This window comes from Priapulus caudatus, unplaced genomic scaffold, assembly GCF_000485595.1.
Source record: "Priapulus caudatus unplaced genomic scaffold, Priapulus_caudatus-5.0.1 Scaffold309, whole genome shotgun sequence".
Classification (NCBI taxonomy): Eukaryota; Metazoa; Priapulida; class Priapulimorpha; order Priapulimorphida; family Priapulidae; genus Priapulus; species Priapulus caudatus.
Genome location: NW_014577370.1, coordinates 2,501 through 27,123, shown reverse-complemented (window position 1 = coordinate 27,123; position 24,623 = coordinate 2,501). Strand labels below are relative to the sequence as shown.

At 48.1% G+C, this 24,623-nt stretch overlaps 2 protein-coding genes across 4 annotated transcripts; both read right to left on the bottom strand.

The window, feature by feature from the left end:
- Positions 1-1,005: 1,005 nt before the first annotated feature.
- LOC106808853 lies at positions 1,006-9,967 on the bottom strand. Of its 3 annotated transcripts, none has more exons than XM_014811739.1 (5): positions 9,838-9,967; positions 8,091-8,123; positions 4,130-4,237; positions 3,800-3,896; positions 1,006-2,993 (listed from the first exon to the last, which is right to left on the bottom strand). In XM_014811739.1, the coding sequence occupies exons 1-5, from the start codon at positions 9,954-9,956 to the stop codon at positions 2,916-2,918; spliced, it is 435 nt and encodes a 144-aa protein (XP_014667225.1). In that variant the 5' UTR covers positions 9,957-9,967; the 3' UTR covers positions 1,006-2,915. The 3 variants fall into 3 exon arrangements, with proteins under 3 accessions (XP_014667225.1, XP_014667226.1, XP_014667227.1); XM_014811740.1 differs by having other exon boundaries at positions 3,809-3,896; positions 9,838-9,965; XM_014811741.1 differs by lacking the exon at positions 8,091-8,123.
- Positions 9,968-12,066: 2,099 nt separating this feature from the next.
- Positions 12,067-18,863, bottom strand: LOC106808843 (protein tweety-2-like). The gene is made up of 5 exons (XM_014811730.1): positions 18,837-18,863; positions 18,031-18,269; positions 16,736-16,843; positions 13,807-13,879; positions 12,067-12,107 (listed from the first exon to the last, which is right to left on the bottom strand). The coding sequence occupies exons 1-5, from the start codon at positions 18,861-18,863 to the stop codon at positions 12,087-12,089; spliced, it is 468 nt and encodes a 155-aa protein (XP_014667216.1). The 3' UTR covers positions 12,067-12,086.
- Between the last annotated feature and the right edge of the window lie 5,760 nt (positions 18,864-24,623).

Below are 24,623 nucleotides of genomic sequence, written 5' to 3'. Positions count from 1 at the left end.
TTTACAGGTAAAACAATCAATGAACGAAGTGGTCTTTACAGCAAAATAAGAATGTGAATAATTATTACTATCTAGTTAGCTAGCTTAGATTTACAAAGCAATGTGATTATAAGAACTGTGGGTAGATTGCAAGACCAGTAGTCGAGTGTGATATATATATATATATATTTCTACAATAAACAACCTATTATTTATCATGTATATTTTTGACAATGTTAGCTCATTAAACTGCTCATAAATTCTTTTAGACGTTAGCAGATCTTGGCTATCATTTCACACAATGAGATGCCACTGACAGCACATGGCAAGATAAAATGGCCCCATGGTTAGTCGGGTAGTGAGGAATGGAGCAATAAGGTGTAAGCCTCCAATGCTGCATTCTAACCACGAAAGCTGAGTGCAGGAAAAGCCAAGTTTTCTATTCAAACCTTTAGATTTGGCGCGGTTCCAGCACCATAACGTCTACATTTGTGATACCGGTGAGGTACGTGTCCGGATTCTACATAGCATATGTACACTGTACGGGAGATTTTTTAACACACACCACTAGAACACCCTGCCGATTGTTTATGCCTGGTAAAAGTAAAACACAGTTGGCAGTAGTCTATTTTTAATCTAGCCCATGACGTGATCTAGTTTATAGATGGTCTGTCTGTACGCGTAAAAATTGCACGTTTTCCGAAGTTTATATTACGTGTGTTATAAATCGTTTTAACTAGTTTTAATAAAAAGGTTGAAATCCTCAGTTGAAGTTGAAAATTTTTAGTCTGTATACTGTTGATTATGTTTAAAATACATCCTGGGGACATAAATATAAACTCATCGACACACTCCCAAATATATTCATAGATTTAAACAAATGATGCGGCCATAAAATTCTGCCACACACTGTATTTATACCAATAATGTATAATGTCGAAATTAAGCATTCAAGTACCATAAAAAACACGTACAGATGATAATTAAAGGAATCTATGAGATCAGCAGGTATAAAAAATACAGGCGTTGTTTAGTGTTCACAATCACAACGCTTTATTTATATCAGCTTAATATTTACACAACAAATCTTTCAGACTTAAAAAATCGCTAATCTGCTTTAAGATTTCTTCAAGTGCGCGTATAAAAGCCTTTCCCAGCACGAAGTATGTATTATGCGTAATGAAATCAAAACAATATTTACTTTAATCGCACGATCAAAAATATAATAACATTGTTAATGCAATGATACAACTCTCTTACGAGCACCATCTATCGACACGTTCAACCATCCGGTTTACCTCTTTCCTAACCCTTCCCTACCTCTGTAAAATTCCAAGGTCAGGTCAGACAGATACCCGATTCAGAGATTACCAAAGGTCAATCAGTATCAGCATAGAATTCGGTTTCCCGCCAAAACAATGACACAGTACTGGCAGAAGTCTGAATATGACTATAAAGCTGATGACCAGGTCTTCTCGACTCTCTCGAATAATTTAAGAAAGCGTCCCGGTAGAAAAGAGGTTCATGCAGCCATGATACACGCACGAACAAGCGTTATAACACAAAGATAGCAGTAAAAACCGACGACAAATTAAAGACGACAGATAATCTGACAGTGCTGTACAATTACCTCCCAACTTATACTCCCGCACACCTTCAGTTGCTCTTTCTGGTTAGATCCTAACACTTTAAAATAAATAACCCAGTGTAAATCAATTTAAAAGTAGAATTACCAGTGCATAACATTTTTCACGTTGGCTGCCGAGTAGGCAGGGTCTGTGAAAGGTATGCCAACGTTCATGGAATGTTGGAGAATGCATTAAGCCCTAGCAAGTTTCCAGGTTGCAAGCACTGTTAAGCTGCATTCCAAATCTTTGTCGACATTTCTCTACATAACTTAAAGTGGACCCTTTCATAATCATTACTATTTCCGTTTACTGCCGGTCGTGAACACTGCTCTAGATCTTCCCATTCCTTCTCCTTATCACATCCTGTTCTACTTTTCACGAGGCTCTTCTTACAGCATGCAGTATTCTCATAGGGTCTCGTCTCCATAACTAGACCATCGATGAGGTCTGCATGTGGGTACATTAAGCTAGAAAGATCAGTCGTCTTCTACAACTAGTTCAGACGTTCACACTAAAGCCAAGACCAAGTAAGATAGAGTCGAGTGAAAATGCTACGAATGACAGCGGGACACAGTGAGTCGAAGGCCACAGAGACCATATTTACACGTTAAATTCTAAAGAGCTCACAAACACGTTAAAATTCTCCCACCATAAGCAGACGTGCTTTACGGTAATTGTATCTTATGTAATAGAAAATGTTCTATGTTACAATCATACGTAACGTTCATTCAAGGTCTTCGTACGTAAGGTTTATACAACGACTTCATATGTAAGGTTCATCCAAGGTCACCATACAGTAGGATCGACATGGTGGCTGAAATTATGAAGCCACCGGCCTCACCTCCTATAAACAGAGGTATTAAAACCTAATACTTTTGATTTAAAATTCGTATGTGTAGTCCAGTTAGAAGTATAAAGTACATAAACAAAATAGTCATCTTTCATAAAAGCCCATTCAGAAGCCAGCGCTATTGACATCGCTCTATCGCTACTGCACAGCCACTACACTAAAGCACACCGAATCCAGCGTGCTGCGGCATGGGTCGCATACAGACTACATCCAACTCTGTAGCGAAAACCGACGAATGCTCGCCCGTTTAACTTTACAACTTTCGACGAATCGGGCTAATAAAACAAATCGCTCGAATTCTCACGCAGGCTCGATGGGCTGCGAATCCAACGCGAAATCTGTGTGATCGCCATGGTTACATCACTGCTGCAGTCATTAGCCATCTCGTTCTCTCCTCGTGAAACATCCGCGCAGTCTTTTGTCACGTTGACGCGCCGCACACTGCCGCCAGCGCCCTCTCACACGTGCGCTCCAGCGTACTGCCCGCCCGCGTGGCTACTGCCCTGGTGCATGTAGTTCATGTGATGACCGTCATACTGAAACACAAGAGCAGCATAGCAATTGCCACGTGTGCGCAGTTAAAGGTCGCGCCATGTAAGAAATGCACACATTTGTTGGACGATTCCTCCTACTAGGAAGTCCGAAGGAAACAAGCAAGACAACAACTAAATGTACAAATTCTCAAAACAATGTGTGAACCCAACAATCTGACGTGTAGCAGCCCAACAATGTGTTATCTTAGTTTACTAAACGATTAGTCAGTTTAAATATGTATGAAGAACAGAATTTTGCATTAATGAAATGAGTAAATAATTAATCAAGGCAGAAACAAACCATGCGTATATTTTAAAACCAAGTAGGAAAATTTTCTCATCTCACAATATTTCATTATTTCACGTGGACCCTCATCATCAACCTTCAAAGTCCAAAAAACTCATTGTTGCCCTCACGACATCAGGCAAAAATATTTGCAATAACATGTATCAGGCAATCCAATGTTAGCTTGAATTGGTTATATGACTAAACGGATAACATGCCCATCATATGCACGGCTTGGCATATGAGGGCAGGCACGGTATGGCACGATACATCACAGAGTCCCCTCCAACCCTGAACAACACTGCACACATGGCATCTATAGACGCGCCCATGCCCTGGCACCACACGCCAGTTACGCAGATTGGGTTATATTACAAACGCAAACAAAAAAAGCATTAAAAAGAACACAGGGCAAACGGGCAGCATTTGTGCCATTTCAAGCCCATCGTTTCCCTAACACGCTGCACCATGCCATTCCGCGCCGCGGTTAAACGTGCTAAGAATGTGTGGCAAATATATTTACATGACTTACGGCGGGAGGCGGGGAGTTATCGTCCGGCACCGTCGACGCCAGGCTCTGGTGACTCGGAGCAGACGCTTGCCCCGCCGCGCTCGCCACGCTGCAACACACGAAACCGACAGCGTATGTGTAATTCTGCGCATCCTTCAAACTAACCGTACTAAGGTGAATCAACACGGTAACGCAAATAACTGGTCTCCGGAAACAGACAGTAATTTGGAAGGGCGTTGAGGCATGTGGCCACAAAGATGGGTGGGGAGAAGCAAGAGAGAGTAAGAGAAGAGGCATGCAGGGTGGGAGAGAGAGGTGACACAGGCAGAGCAGCGTACTTACTACACAGGCTGTGGGTTCGAGCCTCCCACCAAGCTTCCGTATCGATTCTCCACCTCGGTCTGCCGTGGCAGGAACGGGTCGTCCTCATCCACTGCATAGTAACCACGTCTGCAAACATGTAAATCTCATGCGACAGGAGACAAACACACAGTGCCCTCCCACGAGTGACATAACACACGACAGGTGGCGCTACAGGACAGTCTTAACTAGGACCCTAGTCTTAACTGTTAACTACCTTTCAAAGATACGTTCCCGGTTGAACATTGCTGCCAAACACAGAATGCAGCAAAGAAGCTGTTTTTTACTCGTCTATTATAAGTACCGCAGGTGGAAAAAACGCACAGGAGTACGTGTTTATGCCAAGCACTGTGGCCTCAGAACGAACTCAAACAAATTCAAATTGCGTTTTTCATTACTGCTCCGTGGCAAACCTGTTACGTCAGCAATAACTATGTGTACACAGCAGTCACAGCTTACGACCACTTTCGCGGCGGCGAAAGCCTATTTCCGAGATGCTATTTATTTATATTCTGCACTTTTTTCTTCAACGCTAACATTCACTTATGGTTCCAGTTAATATTCATACGGTTTTTACCATTTGCTACAAAACTTTACGTGGGCACGTATATTTGACCAACCAGTTATAATATTCTTGTTATTAATATACCACGATTAAATCGAATGTCGTTTTAGAGACATACATTTAGAGAGCGTAGAGGATTTCTTTTCGATGCTGGGCATTTACAATTTCCACTTTGATTAAAATTCTGTTCATCTCGAAGGAAAACACATGTGAATCGAACTAAACTTTTTGACGAGGAAAAGAGATTGTAACTTTTTTCAGATGCAGCGAACTGAAACGCAGCTACAGTGCCGAAGGGACTGGACTTTAATAATGACGCTGAATTATTATTGGGCGAACAAATGATTTATATATGCGCCTGGTTTAAAAAAAGCTTGGCACTTTACTTCTTTTTCATTACCAGCCCCAACATACAATGGCACGCACGCATGCATATATAGCGGGCCACTGTATGAAACAAGCTATGACAACGACAATACAGAATTCACTGTGCATCACAAAAGCTCACTATAAATAAAGCTATAGCTGCATGCTGTGCATTAACTGCCCTTCCCCTGCTGCGCTATACTTCTCCCTTCCATACAAGAGCAATGCGCCTTCCCCCAGCACGCGGTGCCCCGTGAGGAATAACCTCTCAAATCAAAAGGAAGTACAAGCGCTAAGCTAAGCCACGGTTCAGTCTAATACCAGCTATAGGTCGCAATAACACGCAACTAACTAATATAAGCGAGAGCGTTGCGAAACGCCACTGCCTTTAGGCGCGCACGCGGGCTTGCTCGCTGACGCAAGTTTCCGTCGCCGCGGGCAGCCGCAATTTGCGCAAGTTAATTATATATCGCTAATTACAGCGGTGTGTAAAACTCCGCGAAAGAGAGGCGTGGAAATGCTACGTGGACGGTGCGAGGATGGCGCGGCAACGTCGATGATACCATGCAGAGCAGAGTTAGGCGATTGATTGTCCGTGCAGTGAGTAGTAGACAGGAAGCCGTAGTGGGCGAGAGAGGGGTAGAGTGATAGCAGTGGTAGAGAGAGACGGGGAGAGACAGAGACGGGGAGAGGGAGAGACAGAGACAGAGACAGAGACAGAGACAGAGACAGAGACAGAGACAGAGACAGAGACAGAGAGAGAGAGAGAGAGAGAGCAGACGAATGCGCTCGCGCGCGAGAGAGAGAGAGAGAGAGAGACAGAGAGAGAGAGAGAGAGAGAGAGAGAGAGAGAGAGAGAGAGAGAGAGAGAGAGAGAGAGAGAGAGAGAGAGAGAGAGAGAGAGAGAGAGAGAGAGAGAGAGAGAGAGAGAACGAAAGAGAGAGAGAGAACGAAAGAGAGCGAGAGACGCGTACAGAGACGCGAAACAATAGGCACGCACACGCACCAGTACGCTCGCGCTCCCACACGTGCGCACGCACGCACGGGCAAGCACGAAATTTCACAAGCCGGTCTCTAGCTTTAACTGGCTTCACACGCCAATTACTTCGTTCGCCGAGCAACGACACCAACCGCCGGCCGCACAATCACCAGTTGATAATTTTGTCATTACGTAAAGTAACCGCGTTTTTCGCGTGTGACCGACAATTTGCGAAATCATTTCCCCGGGGTCTACGGCGGCGATTACTGGACGGCGGGAACACACTGCGAGGGGGGGAGGCTGGCATAGCATCGCGCATTGGCAGAGATGCCAACACATATTTGAAGCAATCTGTAGTTTCTGGCCATCAAATTAGTAGTTCGAGGGTCATGTAGTGACACGAGTTTGCTAGGGGGTCGGGCATGCCCCCCCCCGAAAAATTTTTTGATTCTGAGATGCAATTTCCTGCATTCTGAGGGTCAAAAATGGCAATAAATCGACAAAAAATGACTTCTTTTTTTCCGATCACAGTGAAATTCGTAGTTTGATACAAACTGGTCGTAGTGGTGCAAAAGGATAGAAATTCGTATAAAATACGGATAAATCGTAGTGGTTGGCATCTCTGCATTGGGTACTAACTGTTATACACGCTCTGGCTCTCGCCTCTACGGGTTTTTTTCCAAGGGGGAAATATGAGTAAAGTCGGAGAACGAAACACGAGGATAATTTTGCAGCAGATTTCAACGCTCACGTATGATTCGCGAGTTGCAATCGTATCAGATTCACCGTCGAGCAGAAACGTAGACTGCTGGCCAGCGAAGCATCGAGCCAAATTAAGCCCCCCCCTATTAATGGTCCTCTGATCCTCAATCAGCCTGTGTCACGGTTGAATTACAACAGCGCAAAGATGTGCAGACATGCAGATATGCAGACGTGTGCGTGTGATCAGGACTGTCAGCCCACCAGCCAGTAATGACCAAGCTATACAGAGCACAAAGCAGCATGACCCTCCCATTAATGCCAGCTATACCGAGGGCAAGATTACTACTGGGCACTCTAAAGCTCCAAAGCACGGCTGCATAACGATGACGTGTGCATACAGGGGTGGGGGAAAACGAAGAATCTTATTCAGCGTAATGCTGTCTATTTCAACCGACTTTTGATCTTGAAAAATAACGGCGAAACTATGAGCTTTCATGTTCAACACTGGTGCGACCTTCACCATCTACAGTATTCTGCCGGTCATGTTACAAAGACAAGGAGGCCCACGTGCACCCTCTTTATATTAAAAGGTAATTTTAAATTTAAATTTTGACCCTACTCGAATTTTGCGTGGTTTCTTCTTTTTACGAAACGAACATGATGCCCACATCCGCAGTAAAAGCAGCTGTGCAATAAATCATTGTAATATTTCTTCAATTTTTTGGGACTCCATCGATATACATAAATCCAGTGGTTAACGAGAAGACTGAAAATTCCTTCCTCGCAATTTCCCTTCATAAAATTGATCGCTCTCTCTCTCTCCATTGCTTTGTCATTTAGCACTTTATTATTATGAAATGTGCTTCCCATTAACGTACAATACTTTAATTATGCTTGTTCTGCCAGCACCACCTGTTTCCATATTGATAATATTAGATATTAGTTATTTCATATTAGATATTTGATAGACAGCGAGAGTTAGGTTGAGTGACAGCGCGCGCGCGAGAGAGAGAGAAAGAGAGAGAGAGAGAGAGAGAAAGAGAGAGAGAGACAGAGAGAGAGAGAGAGAGAGAGAGAGAAGACAGAATGTAGGGCTGTGGCGGGAGTAAGAGGATATCAGCAGAAGTACTATAGGGATATACTATATCTATAACTATAGAGAACCTATTATCTACTTCTGATATAAGGGATATCAGTGTGCATTTAGATTAGTTTAATGTGATCTAACAGCACACGCGTGCAAGCACACGCACAGGCACGCACGCACTCACGCGCACAAAAACACAATAAGCTATTCTATAAAAAAAAGATTATCACACAGGAAAACCAACCTCTGCTTCTCCTCTTCATCACCACATCGAGAACTGGATGGAAAAATACCAAAAACGACATTTTACACGAGGAACAGAGTACCATTAAACAAGAATACAAATGATGTCACGCACACACCCACACGCGCACACACATAGACACACTCACCATGCACCACTGCCCACCTGCACGCGTCTTCTCTTCCGCACACGCCCACAGAAAAACATGTGAAGCGACTCTGTGATTGATAATCACAGCTAAACAAGCACACGTATACTCCAGCACCGCATACGATTCTTCCATCGATCTCACGTCAACAAAACAGAATTCCATCACCGGTTAATATGCATGAAATACCACGATGAAAAACACACGAACACAGGCTATATTGATTTGGGCAGTTAGTTTGTACTCTTTCAGCAACAACTGTACGAGTTTAGCTATAGTAGGGGTGGCGCCAGAGATTGCCCTACCACTGGGATTAGGAGTGTGTGTCTGTGTGTGTGTGTGGGGGGGGGGGGTTAAACTTACATTGCGAATAGGGTGCAAAGGCTATCTAAAACTAAGGGAAATCGGAACGCTATCCAAACTCAAAGGTTTTAAATTTCATCGTTAGGGTTTTTAGCAGGAAATGATGTATATATATCCGGAGTAGATAATAGGCCTATTATCTACTCCTGATATATATATATATCAGAAGATATATATTACTGATATATATATTTATATATATATATATAACTATTGATATATTCAATAACTACTAATAGCATGATAGGTACTAATATCATAGGTACAGATGTAAAACAAACCAGCCTTCCACCCCGCTGATTGCTTTCATAATATAAGTTACTGCGACTAGCGCAGCTATACAGACGAAGAGTGATTTTTTTAATAGACCGTTCCGAGAGATTTTTTGCCCAAAGGCCTGTTCTACCTCCCCTCTCTGGCGCCACCACCGAGTTAGAAAAGTTGTCAGCGTGTTATGTATTTATGCATTATTCTCATTTTCACACGAGTCCACTAGTTCGTTACTAATCGTTAAAAGCCACGTGCCAATTAATCAGGAAACGAGACAACTTTTGCCACCGAAAGCAACAATGCAGTCTAAAAATAACAGCGGAAGCTGCTAGTATACTGCGCAACACTGCATTCGACACTCGCATGCGCACATCGCACCGCGTACCGGACGCGGGCACGCGACCGGCAAAAAACATTCGAGTACAGTACACAATCTATTATCTGAAACCCTTGCAGACGTTTCAGAATTCGGAAATTTTCGGATTTCGGAATGGTAGTACAATACAGATATACATACCGTATATCCTCCAACTAGCCAGTACTAAAACCCAAGTTTTCAAGAGGCCAAGTGCTGTACCGGTACAGTACAATATGTATGAGTAATGCCAAACACATTAATATTTCTGCAGTGAACCTTGTGCAGCCAAACGCGAGCTTCAGTGTGCAGACGACCTCCACGAAAAAACCTTCGGGTTTCGGAGCTTTTCGGTTTTCAGAATTTCGGATAATAGATTGTGTACTTCGTCAACTCATGGTTTTTGTCGATCGTCACGTTGTCAACACGAACGTTGTCAACACGAACGTTGTCAACAAGAACGTTGTCAACACGAACGTTGTCAACACGACCGTTGTCAACGCGGACGGTGGCAGACGGGGGGGGCGACATCTCGCGTGCGCGCGGGGGGGGGGAGCGGCGACGGTGCGGGGATCGGGGTCGCAGCCAAGAGGCGTTGCGGTCCTACTTACTGCTTGTGAACGTTGAGCCAGGCCTTCGACACGATGCATATCATGACGGTGAAGATGAGGCCGGCGGCGGCCGCCGCCACCAGCATGAACGCGACGCCGACTCTGCAACACAAGAGCATCCACTGTTAGCGGGTTCGTCGGGTAGTCACGACAACCGCGCGGCTGCCCCGTGGATGCTTCCAGGTGGGATGAGGTGAGGTGGGGTGGGGGGGGGTATAGCCCCGGTTAACTGCAGAGATTTGCACGGCGATGTATCAGATGATCGTTAAACGGTAGAGATTTTATTTGAAGTCGTGGAAATCGTCAGCTACAGCCAGATCTGCAAGTCGTTCGGGGAGGTAGAAGACACGCGGCGTCACGGCCCGGCATGACACACGGGTGACGTCACCGCACGACATGCACGTGACATCACCGCCCGCCATGACACACAGGTGACATCACCGCACGACGCGCACGTGACATCACCGCCCGCCATGACACACAGGTGACATCACCGCACGACGCACACGTGACATCACCGCCCGCTATGACACACAGGTGACGTCACCGCACGACGCACACGCGACATCACTGCATGAAACGCACGTGACATCACCGCCCGCCATGACACACAGGTGACGTCACCGCACGACGCGCACGTGACATCACTGCATGAAACGCACGTGACATCACCGCCCGCCATGACACACAGGTGACGTCACCGCACGATGCACGCGCAACGTCACCACACGAAACGCACGTGACATCACCCTCCGCCATGACACACAGGTGACGTCACCGCACGATGCACGCGCGACGTCACGGCCCCGCACAACACGTGCACGACGCGGCACAGTTCGCCCGCGTACAGTAGGCGATCAGATGCTGGCGAGCGGCCGCATAGTGGCGCCGCAGCCTGAGGGCGGGACAGTGGCGCTGTTGATGGGGTGCTCGCACGGGGAAAGGTCACATGGGGGACGTGCTGAGACGGCGAGGTGCTTCATGATCGGTCTGCTGTTGCACCGCGGTGGCAAGTTCCGCAGCACACGCAAGGCCGTGCACGCCCGCGCCGTGGCGTTGAAGGTGCCCGCCGAAGGCTCGCCACGATGCCGGCTCCAGCTGAAACAAGCGAACGGTGGCGCGGTGAGTACGACGCGGAGCGGGGGCGCGAGCGTAGCGCTGTCACGCACGGACAGTCACGGAACACACGCACACCTGCGCACGCATGCCACGCATCACCGCTGCGCACACACTACGCACACGCACACGCAACACACACACGCACGCGCACGCGTTGCGCGCAGCCACGCCACGCGACAGACCGCACGCACGCACACAAACGGCGGCGGCCCTGTTCTTCTCGCCGAGGTCTTTATTATTATTGATTCTCATGCATTATTTATTTAATTTGCGCTTTTTTTACCAACGGAAATGAATTCAAAAGACGACTGCACGGCGAATATCCGCAAAGAGCCTAACAAAAACATACAACGATAATTTATGAAATTGCGTTGAGAGAAAGCACCACTCAGTCGGATCGCAGTAGAAAGGGCTCGGAGCCCGCGCGCGGAATTCATCGCCAGCGGCGTCTCTTAATTCGCGATCGTCTTCGTCGCGCCTAGGACGGGTCCGCTCTTGCACGAACGGGTTTCTGCCTGTGCGCGTGCGCCGACTTCACGTAGCTGCGAGTCAGCTGAGCACGTCTGGCGCGCGCGGCTCGGGGAACACACGAGACGGCGCGTCTAGCTACGGGGAGGCGGACTCACGAGCTGTAGTCACGCGAGAGATGTCGCACGGCAGTTGTGTCTCCGCGAAAGGCGACCCCCGCGGCCCAAGTTGTAAACATGTGTCTAGGGAGATTGTCATGAGAGCGTATTACCGAAGAGTGTCTGTCACGGGTGTGTTACGAAGGGAGCTGTAAACGTGTGTCTCACGAGATTGTCAGTTGGTGAGAGTGTTCACGCGAGTGTCAGCACCAGTGCTTGTTGAATACAGGGCGTGTCAAGAGAGTGTCACCCCGGTGAATGGTGTCAGGAAAGTTCATCACCAGCGAGTGTTGCAGACGAAGCGGGCAGTGTCACGATGCTGTCGCACAAGAGAGGCGAGCTTCACATGTCTGTGCGAGAGGAAGTGTCACATGGAACGGTGAGACATATGGAGTCATATGAAGTCGTAGGCTGCTGCTACTTGAGCCTCACTATCTTATACGTTCTACTCACCATATTCCCGTTCGAGCCTGTCTGTGGTTCGCTCGACTGAATAGGCGTGGATCACACACAGCGCTCACCGCCCTCGGCAGAGAAACGCATGCGGAGATGATCGAGCCTACTGGCCAAAGGGGGCAAACCTAATATCTGTGGCCCGTCAGCCCTCGGGGACCCACCGCCGCAACGACCACACATGCTGACAGTCGTGCTTAACACAGATAATTAGCACGCACTCCGCACCCACGAGCACGTAACGCAGCGCACACACGTACATTCCACGTACACAAAAAACACGCACGCCAGGCCGAATCAGCCACTGAAAAAAGCAGCAAGACCTCGCGCGCCGTTGTTATCATACGAAGCTGCTAACAGACTCTGATACGACCGCTGGGACGTTCAATCTCAGGCTTTAGAAAAAATCTTCAGAAAGAGCTTTGTTTCAGTTTCTTCTTCTTCTTCTTAATCTCCATGCGCGATCTTCACAGTGCGAGGAGAAGAGGTGAACAAGACGACGCGCAAAAGACAAAGGCACAAGTTGACGAGATGGCACAGCATGGTGTGTGGTGTGTGTCTAGGGCGGGGCGGACGATGAAGTTACATCGATGAAGCTTATCACGGACGCTCTCTATAAGCGCGCATTGTCGGCAGGTCTGTTCGATGGCTGTGGCTTATGGCACTCGTGGGGATGCTGCGAGTCGGACGGCAGTCTGCCAAATTACGTCGCGCACAGTCGCCCGCGCGTCGGCGGCGCGCGGCAATCAGGGTTCGCATGAGCCGTGGCGGATTAATATGATCCGCGAAATACTCTTGTTGCGCCTCTCTACTCTTCTCTCATCTTCTCTCTTGTGGTATGCGATCTCTCCCATCTCTCTTTCCGGCTTCTGCGCTCTCCTCAGCGCTAGAAATCTCGCCTCTAAATCTCACTATCACTCTCATCTCTCTCTCTCTCTCTTCTCTCTTCTCTCTCTCTCTCTCTCTTCCTCTCCTCTCGCTCCCTCTCTCTCCTCTCTCCCTCTTTTTCTCTCCCTCTCTCTCCTCTCTCCCTCTTTTTCTCTCCCTCTCTCTCCCCTTCTCTCTCTCCTATCTCCATCCCTCTCTCTCTCTCTCTCTCTCTCTCTCTCTCTCTCTCTCTCTCTCTCTCTTCTCTCTCTCTCTTCTCTCTCTCTTCTCTCTCTCTCCTCTTTCCCCCTCTCTTCCCCGCTCTCTCTATTTGTCGAGTGTCTCTTGGGGGACTGAGTAAATGGCGTGGCAAGCAGACCATGCATGACGTGTGGACCCTCGCATGCGATCTCTCACGGATGCGCGTTTACTCGCGGCTCTAACGGAAAGCCCATCGCCGGTAAACTGTATATGGCACCCTAATCGAAAGCCGACGAAATACACGTGGCAACGCGTTCGTAAAAGGATTTCAGCCTCGCGCGTTCGCATTTCCGATCGTAAAACGGACACTCCGCATCCGTCCCCAAAGCCCCTGTGCTTAGCGTTGCCGGGGCAACGAAGACAAAACAAGAGAGGGCTGCGGCGGAGCGAGTTGCGCAGGCGAACATTAAACAGGAGACGGAAGACTAAATTAGAGAGGTCTGCTTCTTTTCGCTCGTCGGTTTTTCATATGAATTGGATGCGTCGCCATCACCTCGCCGTTCGCGATTTTTGTTTAGCAATAAATCCGTCCGGACGTACTGCGCGCCCTACGGAGCTAGTGCAGGCCTGCTCTCTGTCACAATGCACGCACGAGCGCTCACACTCCGATCTTCTCTGGCAACTAGATTCAGTATATACTTACGACAGATCCTGCCATGTACAGGCCTGCCTGGCCCCAGCAGATGAGCAGGGTGAAGACAGCAAGTGCAGCAAACCTGTAACGCAAAGGGAGACCGTGTTGCGGGATAGCCAGCGGTAACGTCACCCCACTGTAAACACAGCTAGAGCAGAGATAAATATTTTTTTTATGACAGAGAGATTAATAATGACTCCACTACACTACACGCCATTCCCATTCAGCTTCGTCTTCACCCGACTCCACAATCCTCACCCTATCTCATCCCAGCCCACACACCATTGCCTCCACACCAGAACCGATCACACACCCACCGCACCCCACTCCCCTACCTGTAACGTCCCACCCAACCATGCAATCAACCCTCACTTTACCCTCCAACCCACACACAACTAGGGTATATCATATCCGGACACACCTCGCCCAACGTTATTATCCCTACACCTCAACTCATCCCCCCCCCAACCCCAACGGTGAACCTATTCCATCTAGACCTCGCGCCACCTTTTTACCCCTATACCCCCACCTCACCCTTTTCTCCATTCACCCCACCCCATCATGTTCTACCTACAACCCATTTCGGCCATTTTCCCCTACATCCTACCTCACCCTACTCCCCTCACCCGCCACCTCTTCCCCTCATATCCCCGCATAGCCACGCTCAGTGCCCGCACGTGCTTACACACTCCCCCATACACCCCCTGTCACCGATTCCCCTCACATCCCCTCATAGCCACGCTCAATGCCGCCGCGCATACTTACGCACTCCCACACACACCCCCTGTCACCTATTCCCTTCATAGCCCACCAAAGCCACGCTCAATGCCGGCGCGTACTTACGCACTCCGCCATACTGATACACCTCTTACTACGCCCCCATAAACCTACTATGCCCCCATAAACCTACTATTCCCCCACACACCCCTGCCACCTATTCCCCGCATAGACACGCTCAATGCGGGCGCGTATACTTACGCACTCCCCCCTACATCTCTTACTACTCACCCATACACCCCCTGCCATATCCCCGCATAGACACGCTCAGTGCGGGCGCTTATAGAGGGTTCCGCGATTTGCACTAAAAATAGCAATATTACCTACAATCCTGTGCCGTCGGCCATCTCGGTTCCAAAAAGAGCGAACACGTGTTGCGTGTAATCTGCCGATCTGCACAATCAATTCCGATTTTACATTGGCTATAGTGTTATTATATTAGCAGTAAGTGGATCCCGATTTCGCAGACAGGTTTATCAGCTGGGGTTGTGTTAATTGCTAGTTCGATGAGATTGCGCAGGCCCGGTTTTGCAAGCAGGTTTACCATCGTGGGTTTTAGGTGCGAGTTTAATGATGCTGCCACACAATCGGCAGATTCGTAGATTGAGCAGATCGGAAGATTGCACGCAACACATATGTTCATAGACTTGAATTGAGTTTGTTTACATCGTGAGAGTTCAGAAATTTCACCGATGTTACTGCATCTACTCTAGCTATCAAACGCAGCTTTTTATAATAGCTAGTGTATGCACGTTTGTCGACTGTCTGTAGTGAACGTAGTATGGATAAGTACTTTGATTCACTAGACAACGTAGCCAAAGCACGATATCTCGAGAAAATTGCGTGCATTGGGAATCGACGAGACCCGTACCAAATAGACAATGCCGAATGGAGTATGAACCACAATGTGTTCCCATCACACACCTATTTGAATCTCGTAAACTACCTAACATTCCAGCCGAGTCAATTTTATACTCTCAACTTCTCAAGGACTTTCACAACTACAAAAGCCTGGATGCCTACGATCGACTGTTCTGCGGTTGGGTTAGTGGTGTATCAGTCTACATCTATCATGTAAACAGTGAGAGTCCCATCTACGTTATCCGAGCACGTGTTACGCACTCCCAGTCTCTGATTATACCATCTCTCTATCCGTGCATGGGTCATGATGAGAGAATATGGGACAGGCATCATGTCATAGGTATCACACACGGTATCACACACACATATGACACAGGTATCAGCACACTGTAATTGTAAAGCCGGGCTTGGTGAATTCTGTTCACATGTTGCCTCGGTGCTATTTTATGTAGAGTACGGTATGCTGCGCGTGCAAGAGAAATCACCACCCCCACTCAACAGCTGCCTACTGGATGCCGGCGATATATGTATATAAGTGTAAATGTGTAGCGGCGTGCGGTGTACCTGTGTGTTGCAGAGGAGCATTTGACCGGCATTTACAGGTAATTATCGGCAATACAAGGCGAAAGAGAGTAGAGAAACATTGGTAGTAAATACATTTCGTGTTTATTCAGCATTGCTTTTTTATTGAAAATGCTCCAAACGTCTGTGGTCCGCCTGGTCTCTCGTCACTTTACCTTGTGTTAATTTGTGATCACGCTAGGCAGCCTAAAAAATCTGTGTGGCTCTCTCTGATACCGATTGCTGCAGTCTGCGCACACCGCATGAGAGCGTCGTTGTGATGGATTTGCTTAATAGGCGAATAAAATGGCAGAAGATGCGTTGCTCAATGTACTTGTATACCAGGCTGAACTGGTTTCTGGAACCCTAAATGCCGGCGGCATTGCATTGTGGGTAATATGAAAAATCGCGGAACCCTCTATACTTACGCACTCCCCCATACACCTCTTACTACTCACCCATATGATACACCCCCTGCCATATCCCCGCATAGCCACGCTCAGTGCGTGTACGCGTATACTTACGCACTCCCCCATACACCTCTGACTACTCACCCATATGATACACCCCCTGCCATATCCCCGCATAGCCACGCTCAGTGCGTGTACGCGTATACTTACGCACTCCCCCATACACCTCTGACTACTCAAAAAAAAAACAAACAAAAAAAACCCCATATGATACACCCCCTGCCATATCCCCGCATAGCCACGCTCAGCGCGTGTACGCGTATACTTACGAGATGAGCATGCCGCGGGAGGTTCCGCGCGCCGAGCGTCCGATAGCGAGGAAGACGAGCACGCACAGCACGATCTGCCACCACTGCAGACACATGTTCGTCACCCACCTGCGCGACGAAAATGAAAGCAAACACACGTCACCACCGCGCGCAGTCACACGTCGCAGCGCGACGCGAGTCACCGGCCAGGCGACATCAGCGCTGGAATGCACGTGATGTCACTGCTGGGATGCACGTGATGTCACTGCTGGGATGCACGTGATGTCACTGCTGGGATGCACGTGATGTCACCGCTGGTATGCACGTGACATCACCATGGAGATGCACTCGACATCACAGCTGAGCTGCATACAATTTCACCGGCGGAACGCACGTGATGTCATTGCTCGCTTATACATGACACCACTGATGGGCTGCACACGTTACCACTGCTGGGCTGCACGCGACGCCATTGATGGGCTGCACGAAACGTTACCGCTGGGTTGTATGCAACTCCAAAGCGGGGGATGCATGCGACGCCACAGCTGCATGCCGCAATGCAACGTTTCAATATCTGATTTAACCGAGTTCCAGCAACTAATAATTTCCTTACGTACGTCAGACATTAAACAAATTCATCGAAGGGCGACTGAAAACGAATTCAGCATAATGTTAAATCGTAAACTACTTCCGCTGGCGTTAACTATAAACAATTTCACTTAACCTCGACTTTTAAACAAACTCCCATGACATTAATGTTGAAGCACATTTTCATTAGTTGCCAGACCTTTAAACAGATTTTGCAGACATTACCAGCACACTGCATGCTGTCGCAACAGCTAGCACAAATACCCACTCGAGAAGAATACCCTGTAGACTCACAACCAACCTCCTCAACAATCTAATGCCATCAATGTTGAATGTCAAAGCCTTTGCTTCAATGGCCAGATGGCAAAGAAATTTACTTAACATCGACTTTAAACCAATTTGCCCTAATGCCAGCATTGAACGAACTCAATTCACCCAACACTGACATTAACAAATTCTCCTAACATCGACCTTGAAAGAACTCCCATCTCGAATGTAAAGGAAACACCGTTCAACGTCGACTCTCGCCCAATTCACCCAATTATTATACGAATTCTCCCAATGCCAACAGTGAAAAAAAACTTCTACTTGAAACATAAAGAAGTGCCCGCCGTTCGACGCCGACTCTGTGTGTATATGCCTAATGTTACCGGTTACACAAACTCTACCTTCGATTCGAATTTTTACGTCGACAACACTAACAAACTCTGCCTCCCCGCGCATCTCACCTGATCTTCTCGCACTGGCGCGTCTCCTCCGGCACCTTATTCAGGTCGACTCCGGCCGTCCGGTTAGCGACGACGTCCAGCCGGCTGACCATGCTGTCGACCTCGCGCGTCATGAGGTCGAGCTGACCGACGAGCAGGTCGGCCACGGTGGCGTTGGCGATCGGCCGCTCGAACAGCGTGCGCAGGCCGCGCACGTCGGCGCCGATGTCGTCCCTGAAGAGGCTTCTGAGGTGGAGCGTCTGCACGAGGTAATTAACAGACGCCACGGTTACTACGGGACGTGGGGGGGGGGTGATGCGGGTAGCTCGCGATACGATCCGTCCCACGATACAGCCTTCGTGGTACGATTCGTACTATGATACAACCTTCACGGTATGATATGTATTACGATACAGCCTTCACGGTATGATATCAAGAGCGTATAAAGAAGGCTTCTTTATACGCTCTTGATGATATGTATTACGATACAGCCCTCGTGGTATGATACTTATTACGATACAGCCTTCACGGTACGATATATACATATTACGATACAGCCTTTACGATGCAAAGGCTGCTGTACACTCGACCACTGGGACTCTACCGATCACGTGACCGCTACCGGATTAGTGTCGTGGCGCGCTTAGTAATTAACGACTGCTATGGAATTGCGAATTAAGTCATTCTTCTTCTTTTTTGATGAAACTACGCTATTAATGATATCGATTTTCTATTCAGTAGTGTATCGATACGTGTATCATCGAGTTTTGTATCGTGATACTTCGATATATCAATGAATCGCCTCAACTCCTAATGATTAATACTACATGCAGGTTCGACACCGCACCCGCCATAGTTTTCACACTTCTGCGAGGGGTGGCAGTTTTTTAATACGCTAGACATGGTTTTGAGATTAGCTGGAGCTTAAGTGGTCTAAATAAGTTGTCTACGATTGGCCATGCAAGCAGGGTTAACAGTTATTTTTCAGTAATTTACATAGTTTTCTAACCAATCCTATTTCATACAGACGCAAGTAAACTAAACTCAAATCAATATCCATGCGTGTGTGCATGCGTGCTCTCATATTTTGTCACGAACATACATAAAAGGATTCATCGCGCCAATACAATGCAATTCAATTCAATGCAATGCAATGCGATATAATACAATACATTATTACAATACAGCTCACTCTATCATCCCATGCAGGTATCATGCTACGGCCGGCTGCTGCTGTTGCCGCGAGCTGACAGCAGCAGCAGCAGCAGCAGCAGCAGCAGCAGCATTAGTGCAGCAGCAGCAGCTGCAGCAGCTGCAACAGCAGCAACAGCAGCAGCAGCAGCAGCAGCAGCATCCGCATCAGCTGCAACATCAGCAGCAGCAGCAGCATCAGCAGCATCAGCAGCAGCATCCGCATCAGCAGCAACAGCAGCAGCAGCAGCAGCAACATCAGCAGCAGCATCCGCATCAGCTGCAACAGCAGCAACAGCAGCAGCAGCATCAGCAGCAGCATCCGCATCAGCTGCAACAGCAGCAGCAGTGCAGCAGCATCAGCGGCAGCAGCAGCAGCATCGGCGGCATCAGCATCAGCATCAGCAGCAGCATCATAATCATCAGCGGCAGCAGCAGCAGCAGCATCGGAGGGATGAGTTATGAAGCTACTGCGCTTCGAATCCCTCGTTGCGACTCGCGATCGCCCGATGTGATTATTCATAACGCATCGATCCGTTTCCGCGGCAGCGATGGCGCGGCTCCTATAGCGGCGCCAGCATCCCTCGGCGTCTGCCGTCGACGCCACTCGCATCGCCTGCTCATTCCACGGCGCGCTAATTACATTGTTTAATTACACATCCAACACAAAATATTCGACTACTCATTCCCCAGCCTCCACGACCGTCCGCCCACCTTCATTTCTTGGCTCGCTAGCATGGCATCATAGTGGAAAACAACAAGGAGTAGTTGACGATGGGACACCAACAGTAGTGGACTGTGTCACGTCACCAGTAACGGCCCATGTAACGTCACCAGTAATGGACTGTGTGACGTCACCAGTATCGGTCCATGTGACGTCACCAGTAGTGGACTGTGTGACGTCGCCAGTATCGTCCCATGTGACGTCACAGTAGCGGCCCGTGTGACGTCACAAGTAGTGGACCATTAGACATTGTGAACAACGTTTAGCAGTTCCGTGGATGCATGGCGAACCATCATGCAGTCAGACCAACGACAAAGCCCCTAACAATGACCTCGCTCCCGCTGCTAACAAAAAGCCGGCCCCATTAAAACTACACTAGTGGTGACTCACAAATTACACTGCTAATTATATGAAAACAGCACCGTAGTGCTGGCGGGGTACGCACGCACGCACGCACGCACGCATGAACGCATGTGCGCACCACCGTGAATCTAACGTCGGATGGATGACTCATGGTCATGGCCGTTTAATCGGTTGGTAATTTTTCGACACGGGGATGAATGCTGTTTCCGCTGGGAGAGAAGTAGGGCTGAGAGGGTCTATGTCCCCCGGGGTACTGCCGGAACGTACCCTGGGTACGAATCGTAATAATGCTCGTAGACGCGTGACCTCGCCTACTCCCACTAACAGAGAGTCATAGGGAGTCGCCTAACGCCGTACTCCCTAACCCTGAACCCTAACCCTGAATCCTAACCCTAACCCTTAATCTAAACCCACTAAACCATATCAAATAGTGACCAGGGTACTGTCCGGTAATACCGACCGTACCGCAGGGTACGTTTCGCCAGTAAACCCTGGGGCAAATAGACCGTCTATGAGTCAAAGTAGGAGTAAGGGGGAACACAGGAAGGAAATATCTCAGTGATTCACCTTGCACGTGCATTGGGTGCCACACGCCGTAGCAAACGACATAAGACTCCACTAAAGCCATCCCATGAGGCGGAGACGCATGCACGGTACGCATGCACGACGTCTACATACGAACGCATTGCACCAGCCTCCGGCACACACGCACAGCACGCCGAGAGTCATACCCACAATCGCCATCACATACCAAACGGCCATACTCTCCCCAGCCATGCAGACCACGATCGAAAGACTCGCGATAACTTGTCCGCGAAGCAAAAAGCGTCACTGAGTGTGATTTTTTCCAGTTTGTTCAATCTGTCAGTTTCAAATTCTCCGTAGAATTCGTCCGTAAACGTAACTTGAATGCCAACTACATCTCCGTTCCCGACTGTCCCCTCAACCACCCTTTAAAATTTAATTTAGCACGCAAAAATCGCCCAGCCGGCTCTTCGGGTCGCAGGTTGCGAACGTTCCAATTTCGCACGCACTGAATTCGAACGCGAGCCGTCGCTTTGACGTGATGCACGCATCGTTTACAGCCCTAAGACTCGTAAGTCGGCGATAGAGCCAGATAAGTCCCCGATAGAAACTGACAGTCCGATACGACGCGAAGGCCGCTATAGTACCGAAGGTCCGATAGACCGAAGTTATGTGTGTTAAGGTGTAAAAGATGAATGTTTCGGAAATCGCATGGCTACTGCGTTCAAACTACACACATCACACACGCACCGCACTGCACGCCAGCGCAACGCAAACGGGACTAACACGCAATGCACACGGACGGTTCCCTCGAGGCTGTTTGTCAGATATCACGCACTGCATGCACACACATTCGGTCGTGCGCACACACAGCACGCACGGCGCACTACGCACACATCAGCACACACTCCACCTCTCTTATTCTCTCATACATTCCACGACATCGCAACACGCAACGCGCACGCACGCTCACTGCACAGACACACACTACACACAAACACACGGACCTCCTCTCTCACACACACACACACACACAACATACACTACACACCCACACACGACACACACCTCCTCTCTCTCTCTCTCTCTCTCACTACAGCACACATGAAACACGCACTTACGCACACACACACACACACACACACACAACAACACACACACACAGCCACACTACACAACAGCACAAGCGCTGCGCACATACCCCCACACGACACAACACCTTCTCTCTCTTTGCTCTTCCTCACAGCGACAACATGTCACAACGTGTACTGTGGCACGAGTCACAGCACACACGGCACACCGAAACGCACGTTACACACCAACAGGTGTACGTGCACTACGACACGTGTGCAACGCCAATGTACGTACACACGCACGCACGGCACAGTGCACGACGCACACGCGCAGACACACTACACACATGCACACACACACACACACACCACACAATGGTCAGCAGCACACACCATCTCTCACACACACTCACACATCCGCACGCGACGCACACCACTACATCACACACACGCACACCCATCACACGCACAATCTTCACACACACCACGCGACGCACATGCAGCGCACACGCCGTGGTGGTAAACGTACACACGTATGCACGCACGTGTATGTTTGTACGTGGAACACGCACGCACTGCACGTGTACGTGCACTACACACACAACAACACGCACACACGCAGCGCACGTACAGTCACGCTACGTGTACGTGCACACAGCACGTGGCACGCCTATGTACGTAACACACGTTCACGCTAAGCACGTGTACGCTGCACACGCAACGCACACGTGCAACACGCGGTCACGCAAGCGCATCACTGGCAATGCACGCACGGCACGTCACGTGGGTTCTATAAGGTCCCTTTTCAAATTTCGGTCTATTTGCGACCTTTGTCGTATAGGTCCTCTTTTCCAAATATTCGGGTCTATCGGACCTTCGGGTCTATAGTCCTGTTTTCATATTCGGTCTATCGGACTCGTTCGTCTATCGGGACCTAGTCCTATCGCCCTTCGGTTCTAATAGGGTCGGGCCCCCCACGCACAATCACAGGCACGTTGAGCGATTTTTCAATCAAAATATAAAGTTAAATAAATACGAAACTCTATTTTACTTTACCAAGTCTTAGATGTGTCTATATCTCGTCTTTCACCTATTAATGCCGACCAATTTCCTGCAAAAATGCCGTCTAAATGCTCATGCTCAACAAATCCTGCTGCCGCATAGGCTGCCAGCTGCACAGCTAAACACATAACTATATATTCCATCGTGAACAAACTGTTCGAGCACATTTCTGCGTCCAATATCGACGTCTATTCGCCGTGCCGCTGTTACTCGCGAGCAAGGCTGCAGCGGCACCAACACAGCCGCGACAACAACCGACACGCGGCTTGGTCACAGTGTAACGTAGGAAAGGCATTGCTCACTGATGCAGATGGGGTCGTTGTCGTATGCAGGTACACAATATTCCCGGAGGTAGTTTATAGGTTGCTTAGTATTATGTTTATATGGTTTTATACGAATATGTTTAGGTTAGGGTTTAGGGTAGGGTTAGTGTTAGTGTAGGGTACACCTTCTGTAGATCAAGTCTGGTACAGACTTTGTGATACAGTATATCAGGCTCGGACACGCTAACTTGTTTTTTCTCAGTGGCCCGACGGCGCTCACCAATAATCATGGATGTTTACAATTTTTGGTGTTGCCCGAAGAGATGTAAATCTGGTGCCTCGAGAAAAAAACAAGAGAAAACACATAATCTTTATTGCTCAATCTCTGTATGATATCATTTTAGAAAATTGGCCGTCTGATGCACTTGCACAATCTTTAAAACAAACCCCCACACAATGGCACACACTGACAATGATGATTGAGGCAATACATTTTGAAATTACCATTCCACGGCATCAAATTTTCCGCCAAGAACATGCATAGCCATTTCTACTTTCTACTCATTATTGTATCTAAACATCGACGCGGCGTGCAGCAGCCGATTCGATCAGTTACAGTCGTTTCAAGAAGATCAAAGTCAGCAGAGGGCATGCAAATATAAAAAACAAGTAACTGTAATAAAACAACAACAATTGCTTTTCATGTTAAAATAAAACATATACATTTTATGCTCATGAAAGTTAAAATGTCTGACAGGCTTTGGAAACGTGAAGAATTAAGAAGGATTGCAGATATTAATGAAGATAAAGTAGACAAAACCATAATATTATATCAACAAGAGTAGCCATGGTACGTCCATGCATTAAAAGAAAAAGCAAGCCATGGTCTAAGTTCATATATCTTCGTTGCGTAAAGTAGAGACAGAGAAAATGCATAATATAAACTTACAAAAGCACTAAACTATTACACTTCGGATAAAATGGATTCTGAAATCATCTCATTGGAATAGTTCAGTTTAGTCTAACGCGACTTGTCGAACGCTGGTCATTTCGCTACGGATCCCGAAACAGTGACACAAGTGCAAGCTAGCGCTAGGCGAATCAGGGTGAAGCAGAGACGTCGTATTTTGCCTTTTTTTGGCATGTGATCCCGCGTCCCGTACGGACCCTCCCGGGAATGCATTGTGGTGTCCCGTATTCTTTAAAACATTTAAAACAAACTACATCAAAAATAGGAATAAATTTCATTCATTTTTTGATTATGACAATTGTCTTGCCTTCGAAACATCTGCATCGCTCGTCGTTCATTACACACGCCTCCAACAGTACACTGCGAGACCAGGACTATTGGTCCTAGAAACGCATTGTCTGGTTCGCTGATACAATGTAATCAACATTATGCTGACGCTTGCA

Coding starts and splice junctions, on each gene's coding strand:
- LOC106808843 (XM_014811730.1), bottom strand. CDS start 18,863: ATGGCGGGTGCGGTGTCGAACCTGCAT. Junction 18,270..18,836: donor GTGCGGTGTCGAACCTGCAT/GTAGTATTAATC, acceptor TACCTCGTGCAG/ACGCTCCACCTCAGAAGCCT. Junction 12,108..13,806: donor TGTACATGGCAGGATCTGTC/GTAAGTATATAC, acceptor TTCTCTGCCGAG/GGCGGTGAGCGCTGTGTGTG.
- LOC106808853 (XM_014811739.1), bottom strand. CDS start 9,956: ATGCTCTTGTGTTGCAGAGTCGGCGTCGCGTTCATGCTGGTGGCGGCG. Junction 4,238..8,090: donor GATGAAGAGGAGAAGCAGAG/GTTGGTTTTCCT, acceptor ACATGTTTGCAG/ACGTGGTTACTATGCAGTGG. Junction 3,897..4,129: donor TCGAACCCACAGCCTGTGTA/GTAAGTACGCTG, acceptor CGTGTGTTGCAG/CGTGGCGAGCGCGGCGGGGC.